The sequence below is a fragment of the Lemur catta genome, chromosome 6 (assembly GCF_020740605.2).
Source record: "Lemur catta isolate mLemCat1 chromosome 6, mLemCat1.pri, whole genome shotgun sequence".
NCBI classification, from domain to species: Eukaryota; Metazoa; Chordata; class Mammalia; order Primates; family Lemuridae; genus Lemur; species Lemur catta.
This window is the reverse complement of record NC_059133.1, coordinates 68,149,798-68,167,685: the sequence shown is the minus strand read 5'-3', so window position 1 is coordinate 68,167,685 and position 17,888 is coordinate 68,149,798. Positions and strand designations below refer to the sequence as shown.

Below are 17,888 nucleotides of genomic sequence, written 5' to 3'. Positions count from 1 at the left end.
AGGCTCTAAAGATTCTCAACATCATCACTTTGTATTACCTTTTCTTCCTCATCCCCTACTTCCCTACGCTTACCCTATTTGCCAAAACACCCAACCGCCCCCTTGTATTGAACGGGTTTCATGCTCCACTGCCTTGGGCTTATTCCCTCGGGTTTCCCTTCCTGGACTTGCTTCCTGGCCATTCTCACTTCCCTTCCCACCAAAGCCTGCACTCGTCAGACGTTGTATTCAACGTTCCCTTCTCTGTGCAGCCCTTAGTTACTTGTTTGCTTTAAATACAAACACCACGTCTTAATATAACTTTTATATTCTGCAGTGCTGTGACCATGGCGTGAGTTCAGTAAATATTTTAATGAGATTTCTGTTTTGTTTAATCTGAACAGAAACATATTTTTTCTTCTCTTATGTTAAAAGCTTACCGAAAGCAAGTGACACAGACTTACTATTGCCCTAAGAAATGGAGTTCTATTTACAGAATTTGGTTTCTAATGAAGAAGAATGCCTTGACCTAATAATGAAAATTTCCTTACAGATAACAAGATGCCCAGATCTTGTCGTTTTTCTATATGAAGTCTTTTTTAAATTCAAAGGAAATGACATTTATGACAGCCTTATTATGAAATACTTTCTGCTGAATCCAAAGTCATTTAATACAGTTTTGCTTAGTGAACCTCATTAAACAGGCGCATCTTTTGAAAATCTCTGTAGAATGATTTAATAATGTGACTTCACAAATCCTTATAGTGACTAATTGAAATGATTGCCAGCAATCGGGAATTTTCTTTAATGTTACCAGCGTATGGGGTATATGCATATTCTCAGGCTCTTTCCCCAAAGATGGTGATTTCATAGGTTGGAGTGGGGTTCAGAAATCTGCATTTTTAAAAGAATACCAAATATATCTAATGCAGGTGATGCTTAACTATATTTTGTGGAAAATATTGCCCTTAATGAAAGTTCTGTATTAGAGTGAGTTTTTAGACTGACCTATTTTTTTAAATATTTCTTTTAAAACCTTTCTCATTACAGAAACAGAAAGTCTGTGGGAGCTTAACTTTGCAGCATCACATGCTAGAACCTGTTCAGCGGATTCCCCGGTATGAGCTGCTCCTGAAGGACTACCTAAGGAAACTGCCATCCGACTCCCCAGACTGGAATGATGCTAAAAGTAAATGCTTCCTCCCCCTCCCCATTATTGGATAATCAGTTGGCAAGCAGCCTTGTGATTCCAAAGCGAGATATGTCCTACGACTACTTTAGTCAAATATCACTGTCAGAAAATAATCTCATTGGAAATTGTTATCAGCACCTTGGTTAGGCAAGCCGCTTTTCAGCAAAAATCGAAAGTTTAGAGCATTGCAAATCACATTTCTCATGTTGGTTTCACTTTAATCACTAGCTCTAAAATATAAAACTATAGTCTTAGAGACATCTGGAATAGCAAAATTACCTTCTCACAGGAAGAATATAGCCATTCAGAATTACAAGTGCTGCAGTTTAATTAGATAGTTGATGCATACCAAGAAAGTGAAGGTGACATTTACTGTGTAAAAATAACCTAAATAAAGTTGGCTCTGCCTACCCTAAGACATAGGTGCTTTTTACTGTTTGATAACATTTTCGCCAAGAAAACATCATTACTGTTCTGTTAGATGTCTTTTATTTTCTCATTATATTATAATGAAAGGTTTTTTTAAAAAATGTTTATGAGTGTCAATGTTTTAGCTTGCTCATGCACTTTTAAAAATCAATTGACTGTAATGTAAAGGGATGAATGAAAATTTAAGAAATAGAAATGGCTTGTGGCTGGGCATGGTGGCTCACATCTGTAATCCCAGCACTCTGAGAGGCCAAGGTAGGAGCATTGCTTGAGCCCAGAACTTTGAAACCAGCCTGGGTAACACAGTGAGACCCCCATTTCTACGAATAAATTTTTTAAAAAAGAAATGGCTTGATATTCAACAAGTAGTAACAATACTGGCATATAGTCTTAAAACATTGCTACTTTCCCTTATAATTTCTTGTCTTCTATCATAAGTGAATCTTGGTCAGAGTTGAGGAACACAAAACATTGTCTTTGGTCTTGGAACCTGAGTCTTTGCTTGAACACAAGCTGTCTGATATGTTTTTTCCACCATCCAGTGACTCAGTGACCACAGAAACTGCTCTTCTTCCCTTTCTGCTTCTACAGCTTAGAATGAACCTGACTTGCCATCTCCTAGCCTCCCACTTCCTAGGAACTCTGCCTCAACCCACTTGTCCACCCAGCTGGCCTGGGTGCTGGTGGGCATGGAGGTGGGAAACGCCACTGCTCTTTCTCCGGCTCATCCCTTGAGAATGGCCCCAGCCCATCTTATTTTGTCTCCTTCTATCCTGGATCCTATATAAAGTGCACAGAATTGTTCAAATCAGAATAGTTCTCTAAAATGTAAATAAAAATTCAATGTTTTCTATACCCAAAGATTTTGTCTTCCCCCAAGATGCCTGTGTCAAAAATGAAAAAGTTGGTGACCTAGTAGGGCATTTTATTACTCTCTTTGATTTCCCATTGCTACTTACACTAAAATTCTAAGGAAATCACAGAAGGGCTTTTAGTGCCCTAAAAGTAGAGGGGAAAGCAACAAAAGTGCATTCTGTTCAGCAGTGCAGAGAAGACAGAAAGTGTAGTCCAGAAGTGATGAGGTTGTTGTGGTAACAGGATTAAGCAGGCCAGTATGCACAAGGCAAAAAAGAAAAGAAGAAAACAAGACCTGTTCAGGACTGAGAGGTACTCCCTGGGGTTGGTCCAGCAGAAGGCCTCGGCTTCTGTAGCTCTTCACCAGCAGCTCCTGGCGCTCCTGTGATGTCCGTAGCAAAGGGTTCCCATTCCCATGTCTCACTGCCATCTGCCCCAGCAACAAAACCCTCCAACACTGGCTTCAGAAGATTCCTTGACCCAGGCTAGAACTGAGTGCATTTTCCTAAAGAAAGTTGGTTATGTTGAGTGGTTAATTTGCTCATAAAACTCGTGGTAAAATACTTACTGCTAACTTGTTTTAGACCTTTGAATCAGAAGACCTGGGTTTAAACCTGGCCCTACAGTATCATAGTGGGATGTGTAAGAATTGATATTTTTATGAAAGTGTCTGGCAAAGTACCTTGGATCAAAGTTAGTATACACCGTAAATGCTTGTTAATTTTGAAGGTACATTATAGGCCAGTTAAGTCTGTGAGCATAATCATTGTATCCGACTTTTTATAAGGAAATACCCTTTAAGTTCCAAATAATCTGCTTACAAATGGACTTTTGAAAGTATCCGGTTTGTAAATGCTAATTGCCATTAATTTGGTAGTGTCTTTGGTTTCAAGTTTCTTATTTTAGTGTGTTAAGTTATTGAGCTTTATAGTAGCACAGGAAGGACAAGGTATATTTATTTACTTTTCTTTTTTTCCCATTTAGAATCACTTGAAATTATATCTACAGCAGCAAGCCATTCTAATAGTGCAATAAGAAAAATGGTAAGTGGTTTTCAGAGGAGACAGGAACCTTCCGGTTAGACAGTTGTCAGTAATACAGCCTAATACTATCTATAGTTTTGGACCAAAGTAAATTGAAATAGGTAAACAAAAAAGAATACTTATAAAACGTTCAGTGTTATCTAGAATAATCCTCTCCCCTCTTCTCTGAGAAGTTTTGACTTGCTGATAAGTGATGCATTTTATACCAAAATGTATGCTTATTCTTAAAAGCTTCTGAGTTGTATAGATTTTAGTGAAGGTCATAGTATTATTAAAGCCACTAAGTTGAAACCTTCTTATATTTGATCTTGCTGTGTTTTGTTTTAATTTCCTAGGAGAACCTAAAGAAACTCTTAGAGATTTATGAAATGTTGGGAGAAGAAGAAGACATTGTAAACCCTTCAAATGAACTAATAAAAGAAGGACAGATCCTCAAACTAGCTGCTCGGAACACATCAGCACAAGAACGCTACCTTTTCTTAGTAAGTAGTATAGCATCAGCAAGTAACATAAGAATAATTCATAAAAATTATCACATACATATTGGAAAGGTAGGATACTCGTTTACCAAAGCAATGAAATCTAACTTGGTTTAATCAGCACTGCCAGGATTCCATAGAAGGGAATGTTCTAAGTACTGAAATAATATTTTTCTGTAATTTTTCTGTATACTTAATGGGTGTGGTTTACGTCAGCAACACACAGTGAAGACTATTTGACTTGACGTATGTGTAGGATATGATGTACTTTTGCAATCCTCCGTTTGCTTGTTTCAGATTTTTCCTTTCATTCTTACAGGCAAATGGGTACCATTCCCTGGATGTTTCATTGGCATACTATTAACATTTCCTGACAATTCTCCTCTGAATCCTCTTTAAGTCACTATGTTTTATCTTCCTAGGTTAAAAAAAAATACATAGACAAGGCTGTAAGACTTATGTCTAAAATATCCATGGGAAGAGTTAGCTACATAGTTCTTTTTCACTGCAGTCAGTCCTTGGTCCCTTCGTTCACTTCCTGGAAATGACGATTAGTCTGGGATTTATCTCAAATATAAGAGCTCTCCCTGGAACATCCAGGCCATTATCTTTTTTTTTTTAGTATCTGTCCACATGACCTTTATTCTTTGTTACCTAATGAATTTCAGTTCCTTTCTATAATAAGATGCTAAGAATCATATCTATAGCTAGTGTTGACAGAGTAAGCTAACATTGACTAATTAGTTCAATAAATGTTAGCTGCTGTTATGATTGTTACTAAAGGCAAGGAAACAAAGACATGTCGGTAAAGAGGCTGCCTAGTGACTAGCTCAGAATGTTATTCACGTCTTTTTCAGCCATAGCAGGAGTTGTCATTTGGAGCTTAGGTTTTTGTTGTCTATTTCCAGCCTCCCATGAAAGGAAAATTTATAGAAACTAATTGTCATGCAGAGGGGTATTCAGTGTCTCTCAGTCATTTTTTAAAAGCACATTTGGTTACCATATGACCCAGCAGTTCTACTCCAAGTTTTATATAACTCAAGAAAATTAAAAACATGTCCACACACAAACTTGGACGTCCTTGTCCGTAGAAGCATTATTTGTAACAGTCAAAAAGTAGAAACCACCTAAATATCCATCAGCTGATGAATAGGTAAATAAGATGTGGTATATCCATACACTGGAATATTATGTATCAATAAAAAGAAATAAAATACTGATTCATGTATATGAGTGAAGCTTGAAAACATTGTGTCAAGAGAATGAAGCCAGTCACAAAAGGCCACATACTGTACGATTCCATTTACGTGAAATGTCCAGAATAGGCAAATGCCTAGAGACAGGATGTAATTAGTGGCTGTCTAGGGCTGTTGGGGAGAAGGAAATGGGTACAGGTTTCTTAATATGTCATAATATGTTTTGGTATTATTTGAACTAAACGGAAATGTTTTATCATTCACAGTTTGTACAGTGAGCCAAATAGAAAACAAGGGTGTCAGGGTTCCAAGTTCTTTTCAGAGATCTGTTGTAAAATATAGGTTTATTGCTCGGGTGTGGCAAGGCCAACAGATCAGGAGACAATTGCCATTGAAAAGACAGGTCCCAGGAGGCGGGCATGCCATGCCATGCCATGTAGGGGGAGGGCAGCAGGGGGACATGCAGAAAATGTGGGCAAGAGCCTTCATCACGGTTTCCACAGGAAGGAATGGGAGAGACAGGGTAGCAGGCTTAGGAATGGCTGTTTGAATATTTCTCTAGGCCCTGGGGTGATTAGGGCAGGGAAATAGTGGCCCCAAAGAGTAAGAGCTGGATAAAGGAGGTGGTTGGGGGTGTGAGCTCTGGATTGGTTGGTTTCCACATGAAAGGTGAGTCCTTTACTATCCCTAAGAATTAGGTATTCCTGGGAGGGGCAGTCTCTTCAGTGTCAGCAAGGCCTTAAGGTGTCACAGCATCAAAAATACAGAATAAAAAGATGTGCTTAATTCACTCTTCTGGGCAAAATCCCTGGGAGTCAGTGTCTTCCCTCTGTCTTTACCTGTTAGATGCATGGGTGATTCTCCTTTTCCTCTCTCCCTCATTAGCATTACATTCTCTGTAGTTAAACTTTCAGCTCTGTGTCTAACCAATTGCCTTGGTTTAATTTTCACATTTGGGAATTATTTTGCAAATAATTTCATATCTTGATGCGAGCCAAATTAAGCAGCTCTTGGGAGGGCAGATGGTGAAGAGCCCTTGGTGGGGAACATGACAGCTGGTGACTTTGAGGAAAAGACCCATCTTTTCCAGTTACTTTAAGCTATCGAGCATATCGAGCCATTGCCTGCCAGGAGAATGGGGTCACGTGGCAGGCGCGTTAGGAAGGTCACATTCATCTTTTGAAGACGCATCTTAGAAACATTTCCAGTGTAGCGTTCATTCTTTTAATCCACCCTCTCCAGTACTGTAGCTGTCACAGAATCTCTTCTCTTGCCAGCACACTTTTATTCCCACGGAGCATCTTGTTCTTTTATATGTAGAAGCTTCAAAAGTACCATTTTTCTAGAGGGCTACCTTTCTATTTCCTACTCTTGGGATAGTACATTTGTGTGAAAAGGCAAATTATATTTAGAATCTGACTTCCACTTTCCAGTGATCTTCATGTGTTTGTGTATTTGCTTGCCTCCACACCTTACTTTTTCCCTTTTTTAAATTAATATGGGGTACCATCTTAGTCCATTTTGTGCTGCTGTAATGGAATACCTGAGATTGAGTAATTTATAAAGAACAGAGATTTATTTCTTACGGTTCTGGACACAGGGAAGTCCAATATTGAGGGGCTGAAATCTGGTTGAGGGTCTTCTTACTGTATCATCCCATGGCAGAAGGCTTCACTTGGCGAGAGAGCAAGAAATTGAATTCTCAGCCTGAAGCACTTTTATAGTAGGCATTAATCCATTCATGGATTAGTGGAGAATCTCACTTAAACACCTCCAACACTTGCATTAAGGATTAAGTTTCCAAAACATGCTTTTTCTGGAACACATTCAAACCATACTCTGTTTACTAAGATATTCTGTTAACTAAATAAACACATCTGACATCTGAACTTTTTTTTTAATCACCAAATCATCCCATAGAATGACCCAAGTTTTTATTCTTAGCCTGTTGGAGTTGTTTGTTCTATTTCTTATTTCGTTGTAGCTTGATAGATTCAGATTTTTTTCCCCTTATTTAAACTTTGAGCACAGACCTGGCACTGGAAATTTTCTCCAACAATATACTATTACCTTTTTTTTTGAGACACAGTCTCGCTCTGTTGCCCGGGCTAGAGTGAGTGCCATGGCGTCAGCCTAGCTCACAGCAACCTCAAACTCCTGGGCTTAAGCAATCCTACTGCCTCAGCCTCCCGAGTAGCTGGGACTACAGGCATGCTTCACCATGCCCGGCTAATTTTTTCCATATATATATATTTTTAGTTGGCCAGATAATTTCTTTCTGTTTTTAGTAGAGACAGGGTCTCACTCTTGCTCAGGCTGGTCTCGAACTCCTGACCTCTAGCAATCCACCCGCCTCGGCCTCCCAGAGTGTTAGGATTACAGGCATGAGCCACCACGCCCGGCATTATTACCTTTTAAAATAAATTTTAATGAAGTTGTCTGCTGAGAACATGACATTGAATTATTTCAGTCAAATAGATATATTTTAAGAGACTTGAAATAAATACTTAAAGAGCATTTGAAATCAAGAAAAGGGACCTCCCTATATTTTCAGTAAGGTTGAGACTTGCTTCCAGGTTTTGTCACAACCAAGGACTTGTACAAATTGCCTCACCAGTCAGACTGCTTTACTGATCACTGCTTCTGAGCTGTGGGTGTGGAAGAAAAGGGAATCTTCTGCACTGAAAGGGAAATTCGATGTACTTCATGCTATAGTTGCTATAACTTCCTTCAGTACTAGGGGAAACCCAGAGAGAATTAATTCTCTTTGTGAAAGGTGATGGTGGCTTTTGTTATAGGACCAAGGCTCACAGAGGGAACAAGACTTAGCTACCTAATTTCTTCACATATATGGTGTCTCCTTTGTAAGCAATTTTTTAAATGCTGCAAAAATTCTCACTTTCGCCTGTACAAAGAAGAAAAGGATATTTGTTGACTAGCATTAGACTGTGATCAGAATTGTGTAAGATTAATATATGGTTATTGACAATTTAGAACATGAAGTTCCACTTAGAATATAATACGGGGAATGTAGTCCTGAAAGCAGGAAAGGGAAAGAGAAACATACATATTTGTAAGATAATCTGTCATCTTATATGAGCATAACTACCAAAAGCAAATGCTAAGAACCTTCATATTCACCGACTTGTATTTCTATAAAATAACATGACTTTGCTGAACTTTATAAAGCCAACTGGAGCACAGGTATCAGATAACTCAGAAATGTAATGCCGTAACAGTGCATTTGTCGCCCAGTGTGCAGAAACAATTTGGTTATTGTTGATGGCTTGAAAGTGTGAGCTCTATCCTTGTGGAGGTAGCTTTGCAGCTCCTGTAGCATGCACAGCCTTGACCAAATCTCCTCCTGAGAAGGCCTTGACAGGAGAGGGAAAGAAATGTTAACACGAAGAGTTAGCAGGGAAGCTGGTGCCTTAATCAAACTATGATATGGATGGTGATGAGAAGCTTTCAGAGTTTTTCCAAATCTCTAGACTCTGTGTCCTACAATGAGGCTGTGATTGCCACACTTAAATCCAGTGGACAGTTAATGATAAAGGCATAGGTTCTTTTCTATGAATAGAAATGTAAATGTGAAATGTGATACTGGATATATCTAAAATATATGCGGGCTTTTATTTCTACATTCTCCAGTGTGGAACTGAAACGTATGACACTGGTTACAGGAAGTTACAAAATAATATATGAGAAACAACTGGTGAGGCATTGACTTTCAGAATGAATGCAACAGGCTGTGTCGCATAAACATGTTGGAATGTTTTATGCACCCATCGGTATTTCTTGTCGTCATGGCAGTGTGAAGCCAAACAGAGGGCCTAGCAGGAAAAGTCTAGACTTAGATCCCAAAAGAGAATAAAATGAGAAGACGTGTTGAATTTGAGCACTTAGTATGTGCAAAGCACCATTCTAAACACTTCATGTTTGTTTCCTCATTTATTCTCAGCAACTCGTGATTTTTACAGGTAATGATCCTGAGGCATGAATATTTACACAGCTCATAAGCTGTGGAGTGGAGGCCTGAGAATGCTCAGTCTGGCCTCAGAGTTACACTACCAAATAGTACTCAGCTGAAATCTCACTTAAAGTAAAATCTTAGAGAAAAATTAACAAATTGAGAAACCTTGCTGAAGCAAGTAAAATACAAATTCTATTGAATTTAGAGCACATGCTGTTAGGATAGTAAATTTTAAAAGATAATTTTTTTTTTTTTTTACTCCTTAATTGCTCTCATCTTAGAAAAATATATGTAACCGTAGAAACAACCTAAGAAACAATAAATATAAAGTAGGAAGATAAGAATGGGCCTTCTCTAAGGAATCTGCCCACAAATTAACTCAAATATTTAGAGTTTCATTTCTTTGCATGTTTTAACGTATTCAAAATTGAATGAAGTGCTTTCACAAAGTCATTGAAAGTGAGATTGTATCATGTCAGCTGTCTCACATATTTTTCAAGGTCCTGTTTAGCAAGGGCTATTATTGACTAGAAATGAGGCACTGTGCATAATTTGATTCAGTTTCAAAATGTTATTCATTTTTAAAGTAGATCTTATAAAGAATAAGGCTCTATCTTTAAAGACTTTGATAAAACTGATGGCATTTCAGTAAATTCACATGTGATAAATTCTTAAGCAAAATTCAAGGATTCGTTATACAGTTGTAGAGCATTGTGTGATTGAGTATAAAATAGGGATCTTGGCCATGCGACTTACTTTTTAATGGAGTTTAGTGTCCAAACCCCATGTTCTAATAAAATTGAACTAATAAATTGGCCGTTTTAAAAAAGTTAACATTAAACACTCTAGTAAAAAAATGACTGCTAAATATTAATATTTTCTTCTAACAGTTATTTGAGACTTGCCCTCTAAGACATAACAATTAGAAATTCTGTGGTATAAGGGCTTTAACTTACAAAGTTAAGAACTTAAGTTCCTAATATTATATAGAAGATCCTTAATTGTTACTGAACTTATTGAACTAATTTACTTAAAGCAATAATACAAAATGATGATTTACATAATTGTCAATAAATGATTTATGAGCCCTGAAAGGGAAATATATTTTTTAAAATTTAAAAATACGATTTTTGATATAAGCATAAAATCTCAATGTAGTAGTAAATAATTTTGCTCATGCAAGAAGTACTGTATTCCCTAGAAATTTCTTAGGATTTCTGTGCAGGAATACTTTTAAAATTGATCACTTTTCATTATTTTCCTGTTTATTGATGTGTGTTCTGCCTCCTTGCAGTTCAACAACATGTTGCTGTACTGTGTGCCCAGATTCAGCTTGGTGGGCTCTAAATTTACAGTTCGAACCAGGGTTGGCATTGATGGGATGAAAATTGTAGAGACTCACAATGAAGAATATCCACATACTTTCCAGGTATCTGGGAAAGAGAGAACGTTGGAACTCCAGGCCAGGTAAGAGAGCCATTCCTATCACACAGCTTTCCAAAAACATCAGAATGAATCATAGTACAGAATGGTTCTGAGGGTTTTTCCCATATGAATGTTACAGATCTCTGGGAATCTGGTTGGATATAAATGGAGAACTGTGAGCTCTTGAAAGGCAGGAATCATGTCTTCCTCTCTCTCGATCCTTCCACAGTGCCTGAGACAATAGTTTGTGGATAGTAAGCATTCAGAAAGTTGATTGACTCTTCCAAAATACAGGGTCCTCAGCAGATGAAGTTGTTGCAGTCAAGCCAGAATCTTGAGACTTGCAGGAAAAAAAGTTCTTTCCTAATCCTTCTTCCTTCCAGTTTTCCTTTTGGTGCACAAATGTTTGTTGATGCTTATTCTTCCATGTTAAACTATGAATCCTTTAGAGGCTCTGCATTCTTGAGCCTATGGGCGTTTGAGAGACATCTTCATAGGAGGCAGGGTGGCAGAGGTAATGCTTCTCTGGCCACAGGTGGAGGATACATGAAGGGAGCCATTTGGGGTTCAGGTGGCCTCTGGCAACCAGGACTTCTGGAAAGTATGGCTCTTTTAACTTGTTTTTTTTGTTTTTTTTTTTTTTAGACAGAGTCTCACTCTGTTGCCTGGGCTAGAGTGAGTGCCATGGCATCAGCCTAGCTCACAGCAACCTCAAACTCCTGGGCTCAAGCGATCCTCCTGCCTCAGCCTCCCGAGTAGCTGGGACTACAGACATGCGTCACCATGCCTGGCTAATTTTTTCCATATATATTTTTAGCTGTCCATATAATTTCTTTCTATTTTTAGTAGACATGGGGTCTCGCTCTTGCTCAGGCTGGTCTCGAACTCCTGAGCTCAAACAATCCGCCCGCCTCGGCCTCCCAGAGTGCTAGGATTACAGGCGTGAGCCACCGCGCCCGGCCTCGGTGGGCAAGATCGAAGCCCCAGGTGGACAGTAAGTAGAAGCTTCCACCTGACAGACACGGATTCCAGTGGCATTCCTGGCACACAATGGTGCTCAGGAATCAATTTGCTGGAAAGGTGGTTTTTGTCACAGGAACAAACCTCTGACCAGTCTCATGCATGATTCATACCTATGGGAATGAGGCAGGTGACATTCAGGCTGGAACTCAAACTTAGCCCCGGCCTACCAAACACATGCAAACGAACAGAGCCCTCTCCTTGGTACTTGTCAAAATCCTTCAATTTGGAGATCTTACCCAGTTCGTAGTCTACCAACAGAGATTTTTCAAATATGGTATATGACAGAAGCTGGCTACGTAAGGAAATAAAATTTGCCTTAACACAAAAAAGAGAACTTGATTACAGTCAAGGAAATTTTTTCCCTAAGGAGAATTACTAATCACTGGGGTCCAGTAATCTGTGAAACCCCCTTTCTGCAGCATTTAAAATTTTTATATGCTTTGCTTTATCTATAATAGGTTAGGTATGGTATTGCTTGAGGCCTCCTAGGAATAGGAAAATAAAATTGTTTATCAAAGGAAATGTTAAATAGCTCCCTAAGGCTTTACAGGGATATTTTAGATTCTCAAGGATAATTATAATCTTTTCTAAGATGGGCTGTATCTAGTTGCTTTTAATAGCCTTCATGTGTTTTAGAAAATTGGAAGATTAGCTGTTATATATAGAGTATAATGCTAGCTATACATAGTCACCTGATACTTAGAACCAGATGGTGGTTATTAAACTTATGTCGGGGCATTATATTAATAGAAGCTAAACTTAACTCTCCCCATCAGAATTTATGTGTACCAGAGTCAGTGGATAGTTTGAACCTCTGAGAATTTATTTGTTCATTTGCCAGAAATTCTATTTAATTTTGATTGTAATTTCTTCCAGGATATCCCTGAATATTCCGAAAAGTTGGAACAACTATAAAGCATAGTTTTACTCACCAGGTGTAATTCATTAATGTTCTCTGTATTCACTTTAATTTTGTTTTGTTTTAGTTCTGAGCAAGACAAAGAAGAATGGATCAAGGTAAGCCTGATTTCTATTTTAATTCTTTTGGTAACTTTTCTGTGTGTACACAAATGTGTACATATTGGTGTGTTTGTTTAATATACAGTCATTAGAACAAGTTCATTTATTTTTGAAGGTGATTCCTATCATAGATATTTGTTTGGTAAAGTATATTCATTAATTTGCAGGTGAAATTTTAATATGTGCTTTGAATTTAACTTTTAGGCCCTTCAAGAAACCATTGATGCTTTTCATCAAAGGCATGAAACCTTCAGAAATGCAATTGCAAAAGATAATGACATTCACTCGGAGGTTTCTGTAAGTTGAATTAAATTCTTAACTTTAAGCCCTTTTATCTCTTTGCAGTTGCAGAATAGCTATCTAATCATTTTGTTATCCAGCCTTTTTCCTGTACAATGTCAGAACTGGCTGTTTAGCCAGAATCTCATTCCTTCCTAAATGACTGTAATAGTCGAGTGCCTTTTCACACTGCTTAAACTTATATGAACCTTTTATTTCTTTTCCTTGAGTTTCTAATCGTGGTTTGAACAAAGTTGTTAAAGTGCTTTTAAAAAAATAGCAATAAAAGAGAAGTAGTTTTTTTCTATTAAAATGAATCAATCTTTCCTTTTTAGACTGCTGAGCTAGGGAAAAGAGCCCCAAGATGGATCCGAGATAATGAAGTGACAATGTGTATGAAATGCAAAGAATCTTTCAATGCACTGACACGAAGGAGGCATCATTGTCGAGCATGTGGACATGTAAGTGAGATTTCTTGATCATTAAGGTTGCTAGTAACTGTATAATAGGTAAAAGCATGAACATGGAAAAAGACAACAAAAATCCTATAAGAAATCACATAATAAACTTATTTTGGTGCCAACTTTGTGCAAAGCACTGTGTTGGGCCCTGTAGAAAAAAATGATAAAAGGATCCCTGGCTTCACAGAGTTTACACTGTAATGGAAAAAACAGGCAAATAAGAATTTCATTTACTGTAGTGGAATAAGAGCAATCAAGAAGTTAAAATGGAAAGTGTTGGTAATGGAGGAAGATTTGGAACCAATTTTAGATAGGGAAAAAAAAAAAGTCCTATCTGTGGAGTTAGTATTTAACTTGATGCCTAAAAGGAGAGAAAGAGCTAATTATATAAAAAAGGGAGGCAAGCTGAGTGTGGTGGCCTCATTTTCTCTAACAAGGCCTGTAATCCTAGCACTTTGGGAGCCCGAGGCAGGAGGATCATGGGAGGCCAGGAGTTTGAGACAGCATAGCAGCCTGGACAACATAGCAATACCCTGTCTATAAAAAAATTTAAAAATTTTTAATAGCTGGGTGTGGTGACATGCACCTGTAGTCCTAGTTACTTGGGAGGCTGAGGCAGGAGGATCGCTTGAGCCCAGGAATTAGAGATTACAGAGAGCTGTGATTGTGCCACTGTACTCCATTCTGGGCAATGGGGTAAAAACCCTGTCTCAAAAAAAAAAAATTATATCATTCACTAAGAAATTATATGCATTTTCATTGTGTCAATGTTTATTGTGTATGTGGTGAGCAGAATATTCAAGGACAGTCTCTCCTGAAGTTTACAGCCTAGTAAGGGAGACAAACAATCAAATAATCACACAAGTATATAATTAAAAACTATAATAAGATCACATGTGGTGGCTCAGGCCTGTTATCCCAGTGCTTTGGGAGGCTGAGGCAGGAGGATGGCTAGAGGCCAGGAGTTCAAGACCAGCCTGAGCAACACAGTGAGACTCTGTCTCTACAAAAAAAATTTAAAAATTAGCCAGGGATGGTGGTCCGAGCCTGTAGTCCCAGCCAATCTAGAATCTGAGGTGGGAGGATCATTTGAGCCCAGGAGTTTGAGGCTGCAGTGAGCTATGGTCATGCCACTGCACTCTAGCCTGGGTGACAGAGCAAGACCCTGTCTCTTAAAAAAACAAAACAACTGTAATCAGTGCTATGAATGAAAGTACAGGGAACTTTAGTGGCATAGTGACAGGAGATGTTCTCTATTCTGGAAGTATTGGAGGAATCTTCCTTGAGGAAGTGAAATTTGAGTCAACATTGGAAGGATGAGCCAAAGGTTAACTCACTGAAGCAGAAATGACAGTGGAAGGGAGCATAGCTTTTTGGTGATGTAAGAAACCAGTGTAACAGAAGACAAAGAGCCAGAGGGCAAGAAGGGCAGATTATGCAGGACTTGATAGGCCACAATTAAGAATTGGTTCTTTACCCAAGAGCAAAGGAAGACTGAAAGATTTTAAACAGAGGAGGGAACATATCAGATTAGCATTTTTACAAGGGCATCTAGTTGCTGTTTGGAAAATAGCTTGGGGGGAGAGGGGATATAAGAATGGGGACCTGGGAGCCAGTAAGACTGTTAAAAGGACCTGTCATGAGGCTAGAAAAGTAGGCCAAACTGGGGCGCTGATAGTTGGACTTAGGTCATTATAAGGAAGACAGAAAAATAGATTGAAGAAGTATTTAGGAGGTAAAATCAGCAAGATTTTGTAATACATTGAATCTTTAGGGTGAGATAGAAAATGGTGCTGGGAATGACTCATGTGTATCTGACTTTTGGGGACTGGTTAGATGACGGTGCCATTTCCTGCAGTGGGGAGGAGTGGGTGGGATCAGGTAAGGAGAGAGCTCGGGGCAGGAAGATTGTGAGTTCAGTTTGCGAGGATATTGATGAAACACCCAGAAGTACAAAGAGTAAAGGTCTGGACCCAGCCTTTGAGTATCTTCTGCTTTTGAAGGGCGTAAAGAGAGCTATGAGTGAGCAGGACCCATCACAGACAGCATTACACCTTGATACCTGCTCCTAGTGTTTACGGGGATTTTCTCAGTCTGATAAAAATCTGCCTTTTACATTTAGCTTTTTCTCATTTATCAGTACCTATAACTAATTACTGCTTACGTCTTACCCTTTAGAAATGATTGTTCACTCTTCATTTTTCTTTTTAAATTTAAGGTGGTTTGTTGGAAGTGTTCTGACTACAAAGCTCAACTTGAATATGATGGTGGTAAATTGAGCAAAGTTTGTAAAGACTGTTATCAAATAATAAGTGGATTCACAGACAGTGAAGAAAAGAAGAGGAAAGGAATTTTAGAGGTATGATATGTTAAATATTAGATTATATTTTAGACTTTTACATAAGGAACACAGAATTCTCTTAGCCATGAGGAATACAAGTAATATATTTTGTTATTTCTCTGCGTATTTAACACATTGACTGCCACAATAAAAAATTTTTTTCTTTGGGGCCACGGGGTTTCATTATGAAAATAGAGTAACTTTGAAAACAAAACAATCCTTTCTAATTTAATGAAAATTTGTTATTTTTTATTGTTTCCTATGCATAAGTTACATGCAATAAAATTGTCAATATTAATTGTAACAATGACATCAACAAGTAAGATCTTCACGAACCAACTGCAGGGTTTTGCCCAGGGACCACCCGTTTTGTAACATATATGCCATAGCATGGCAGCGTGAGTTGCCTGAGCACCACCCAGCTCCTAAGGTAAAGAGATGTGTGAGTTACATATGCTTCACGAAGCCCTGGGCTCAAAACTAGCATGAGTTAAGTACAATTCACATGGCATTTAATGAGTTAACAATTTGGATAATGAGCAAGATTCATACTTTTGTTTCATATTGTTGACTTTTGGGATCCCACTTGGTTGTGTAGGAAGAGGGGCTGCTATGTTAAACCACCATGCATTTGAGAATGAAATACATTGATTTTGTTGGGGCAGCTATCTTAATTGGTATCTGTCTCTTCTAATGCCCAAATTATTATAGTATATTTTCTTTATGGGAAAGCTTCTCTCTCAATTTTATCATGTTGGCTGTAAAAACCATTATGTGAACTTTTCCAAATTTAGATTAACATACTATCTTATTACCTGAAAAACTCTTTCAACTTAACTGCAATAAAATAACCAATTTATTATAGTCCTTTAATAGCCAGTGACAGTAATCTGATAATTGAAATATTATTGAAGTGTCTACCAAGTGAATTTGACCCATGTTTTAGAATAAATTTCAGATCTGCAACGAGTTTCCCAGCCAGAGATATTAACAATATAAGGAGTAATGTAATATAATAAGGCCTTTGTGACAAGAAGTTCAAGGTAGCCTGGAAAGGGTGAAGAATAGGCTCAGGATCAAAATTCTGTGTATCTGAAGTCATAGACATACTTGGTTCATTAAGAATTTCTAAAGGTCAAGTGTTTATTGAGCATTTACTTTGTATAAGTGTGCAAAGGTCATTTCTGTTAATTAATAAAAGGATCATAAACTTCATGTTCCATTTGAGGTTACAGTATAGAGCCACAAGGTAAAATTGTAATTCTAAATTCTTCTGGGGTATAGATGTTACTTGTACGGCAGACCAAAGTGTGGCTTTCTCAGGCAGTGAGGGTGGAATGACATGCTTCCTTGTACAAGAACACAGCCTCTGCCTCAAGACTTAATAGCAAGAACTGGTGACACTGGCACAGTATAATGTGTCAGGTAACTTGTTTTAAGGGTGAGCTTCAGATTGTATCTATGACATAAATCTCTAGCTAATTTTCTAGAAAACCATCTATTTGGGGGAAAATTAATAAATTGTTTATTGTCAACTCATTTAACCAAATACATACATAGTATGAGGTCCATAGTAGGAGATAAGTGTGTACATGCTCACACACACTTAAATGCATATTTGAGACTCACTTTATGCCAACACATATGTTACATGCCCTGAAAACAGTAGTCAGCAAACTTTTCTATAAAGGGTCAGAGAGCAAATACATTAATCACTGCAGGCCAAGAGGCCAAACCAAGGATATTACGTATATACTTGTAAGAAGAGAGAAAACAAATTTCCACATATTTTAATTGACAAAATTCCAAATATATTTAGTATATAGATTTTTTGGTAATATAGATCTACTAATAAGAATGGAATTCTTTTTGGGAGGATGACATTTCACTTAATTAGAGTCCAAAGTTAGTGTTCCCTATTATCAAATCGATTGTAAACATTTATCTGTAAAAACTATTCTTGGCTCACAGCCGTACACAAACTAGTGGGCTGGAGGTGGCTTGTGGACCATCATTTGCCAACCAGTGCTGCCTAAACTATCTGTGATGAAGCATCGGTTTTATTTCCAAACCATGACAGATCAATGTTTTTGTAAAATACACAATCAGGCACTTGGGTATCATGGCCGTGTAAGATTGTTACAAAAGTTTCATGCTGATTCTTACTTTCTGTGTTTACCTGGAACTAGTAAC

At 37.9% G+C, this 17,888-nt stretch overlaps 1 protein-coding gene across 5 annotated transcripts in view; it reads left to right on the top strand.

The window, feature by feature from the left end:
- Positions 1-17,888, top strand: part of FGD4 (FYVE, RhoGEF and PH domain containing 4) — a 142,616-nt gene that overhangs the window by 120,901 nt on the left and 3,827 nt on the right. For 4 of the 5 annotated variants that reach the window (XM_045554048.1, XM_045554046.1, XM_045554047.1 and 1 more), the window contains 8 exons: positions 1,030-1,168; positions 3,440-3,498; positions 3,834-3,980; positions 10,441-10,613; positions 12,581-12,611; positions 12,819-12,911; positions 13,229-13,354; positions 15,573-15,713. In XM_045554048.1, coding sequence (XP_045410004.1) covers positions 1,030-1,168; positions 3,440-3,498; positions 3,834-3,980; positions 10,441-10,613; positions 12,581-12,611; positions 12,819-12,911; positions 13,229-13,354; positions 15,573-15,713 — 909 coding nt within the window. Of the gene's footprint in view, positions 1-1,029; positions 1,169-3,439; positions 3,499-3,833; positions 3,981-4,296; positions 4,409-10,440; positions 10,614-12,580; positions 12,612-12,818; positions 12,912-13,228; positions 13,355-15,572; positions 15,714-17,888 lie in introns of those variants that run through there. The other variant, XM_045554050.1, reaches the window with a different exon arrangement.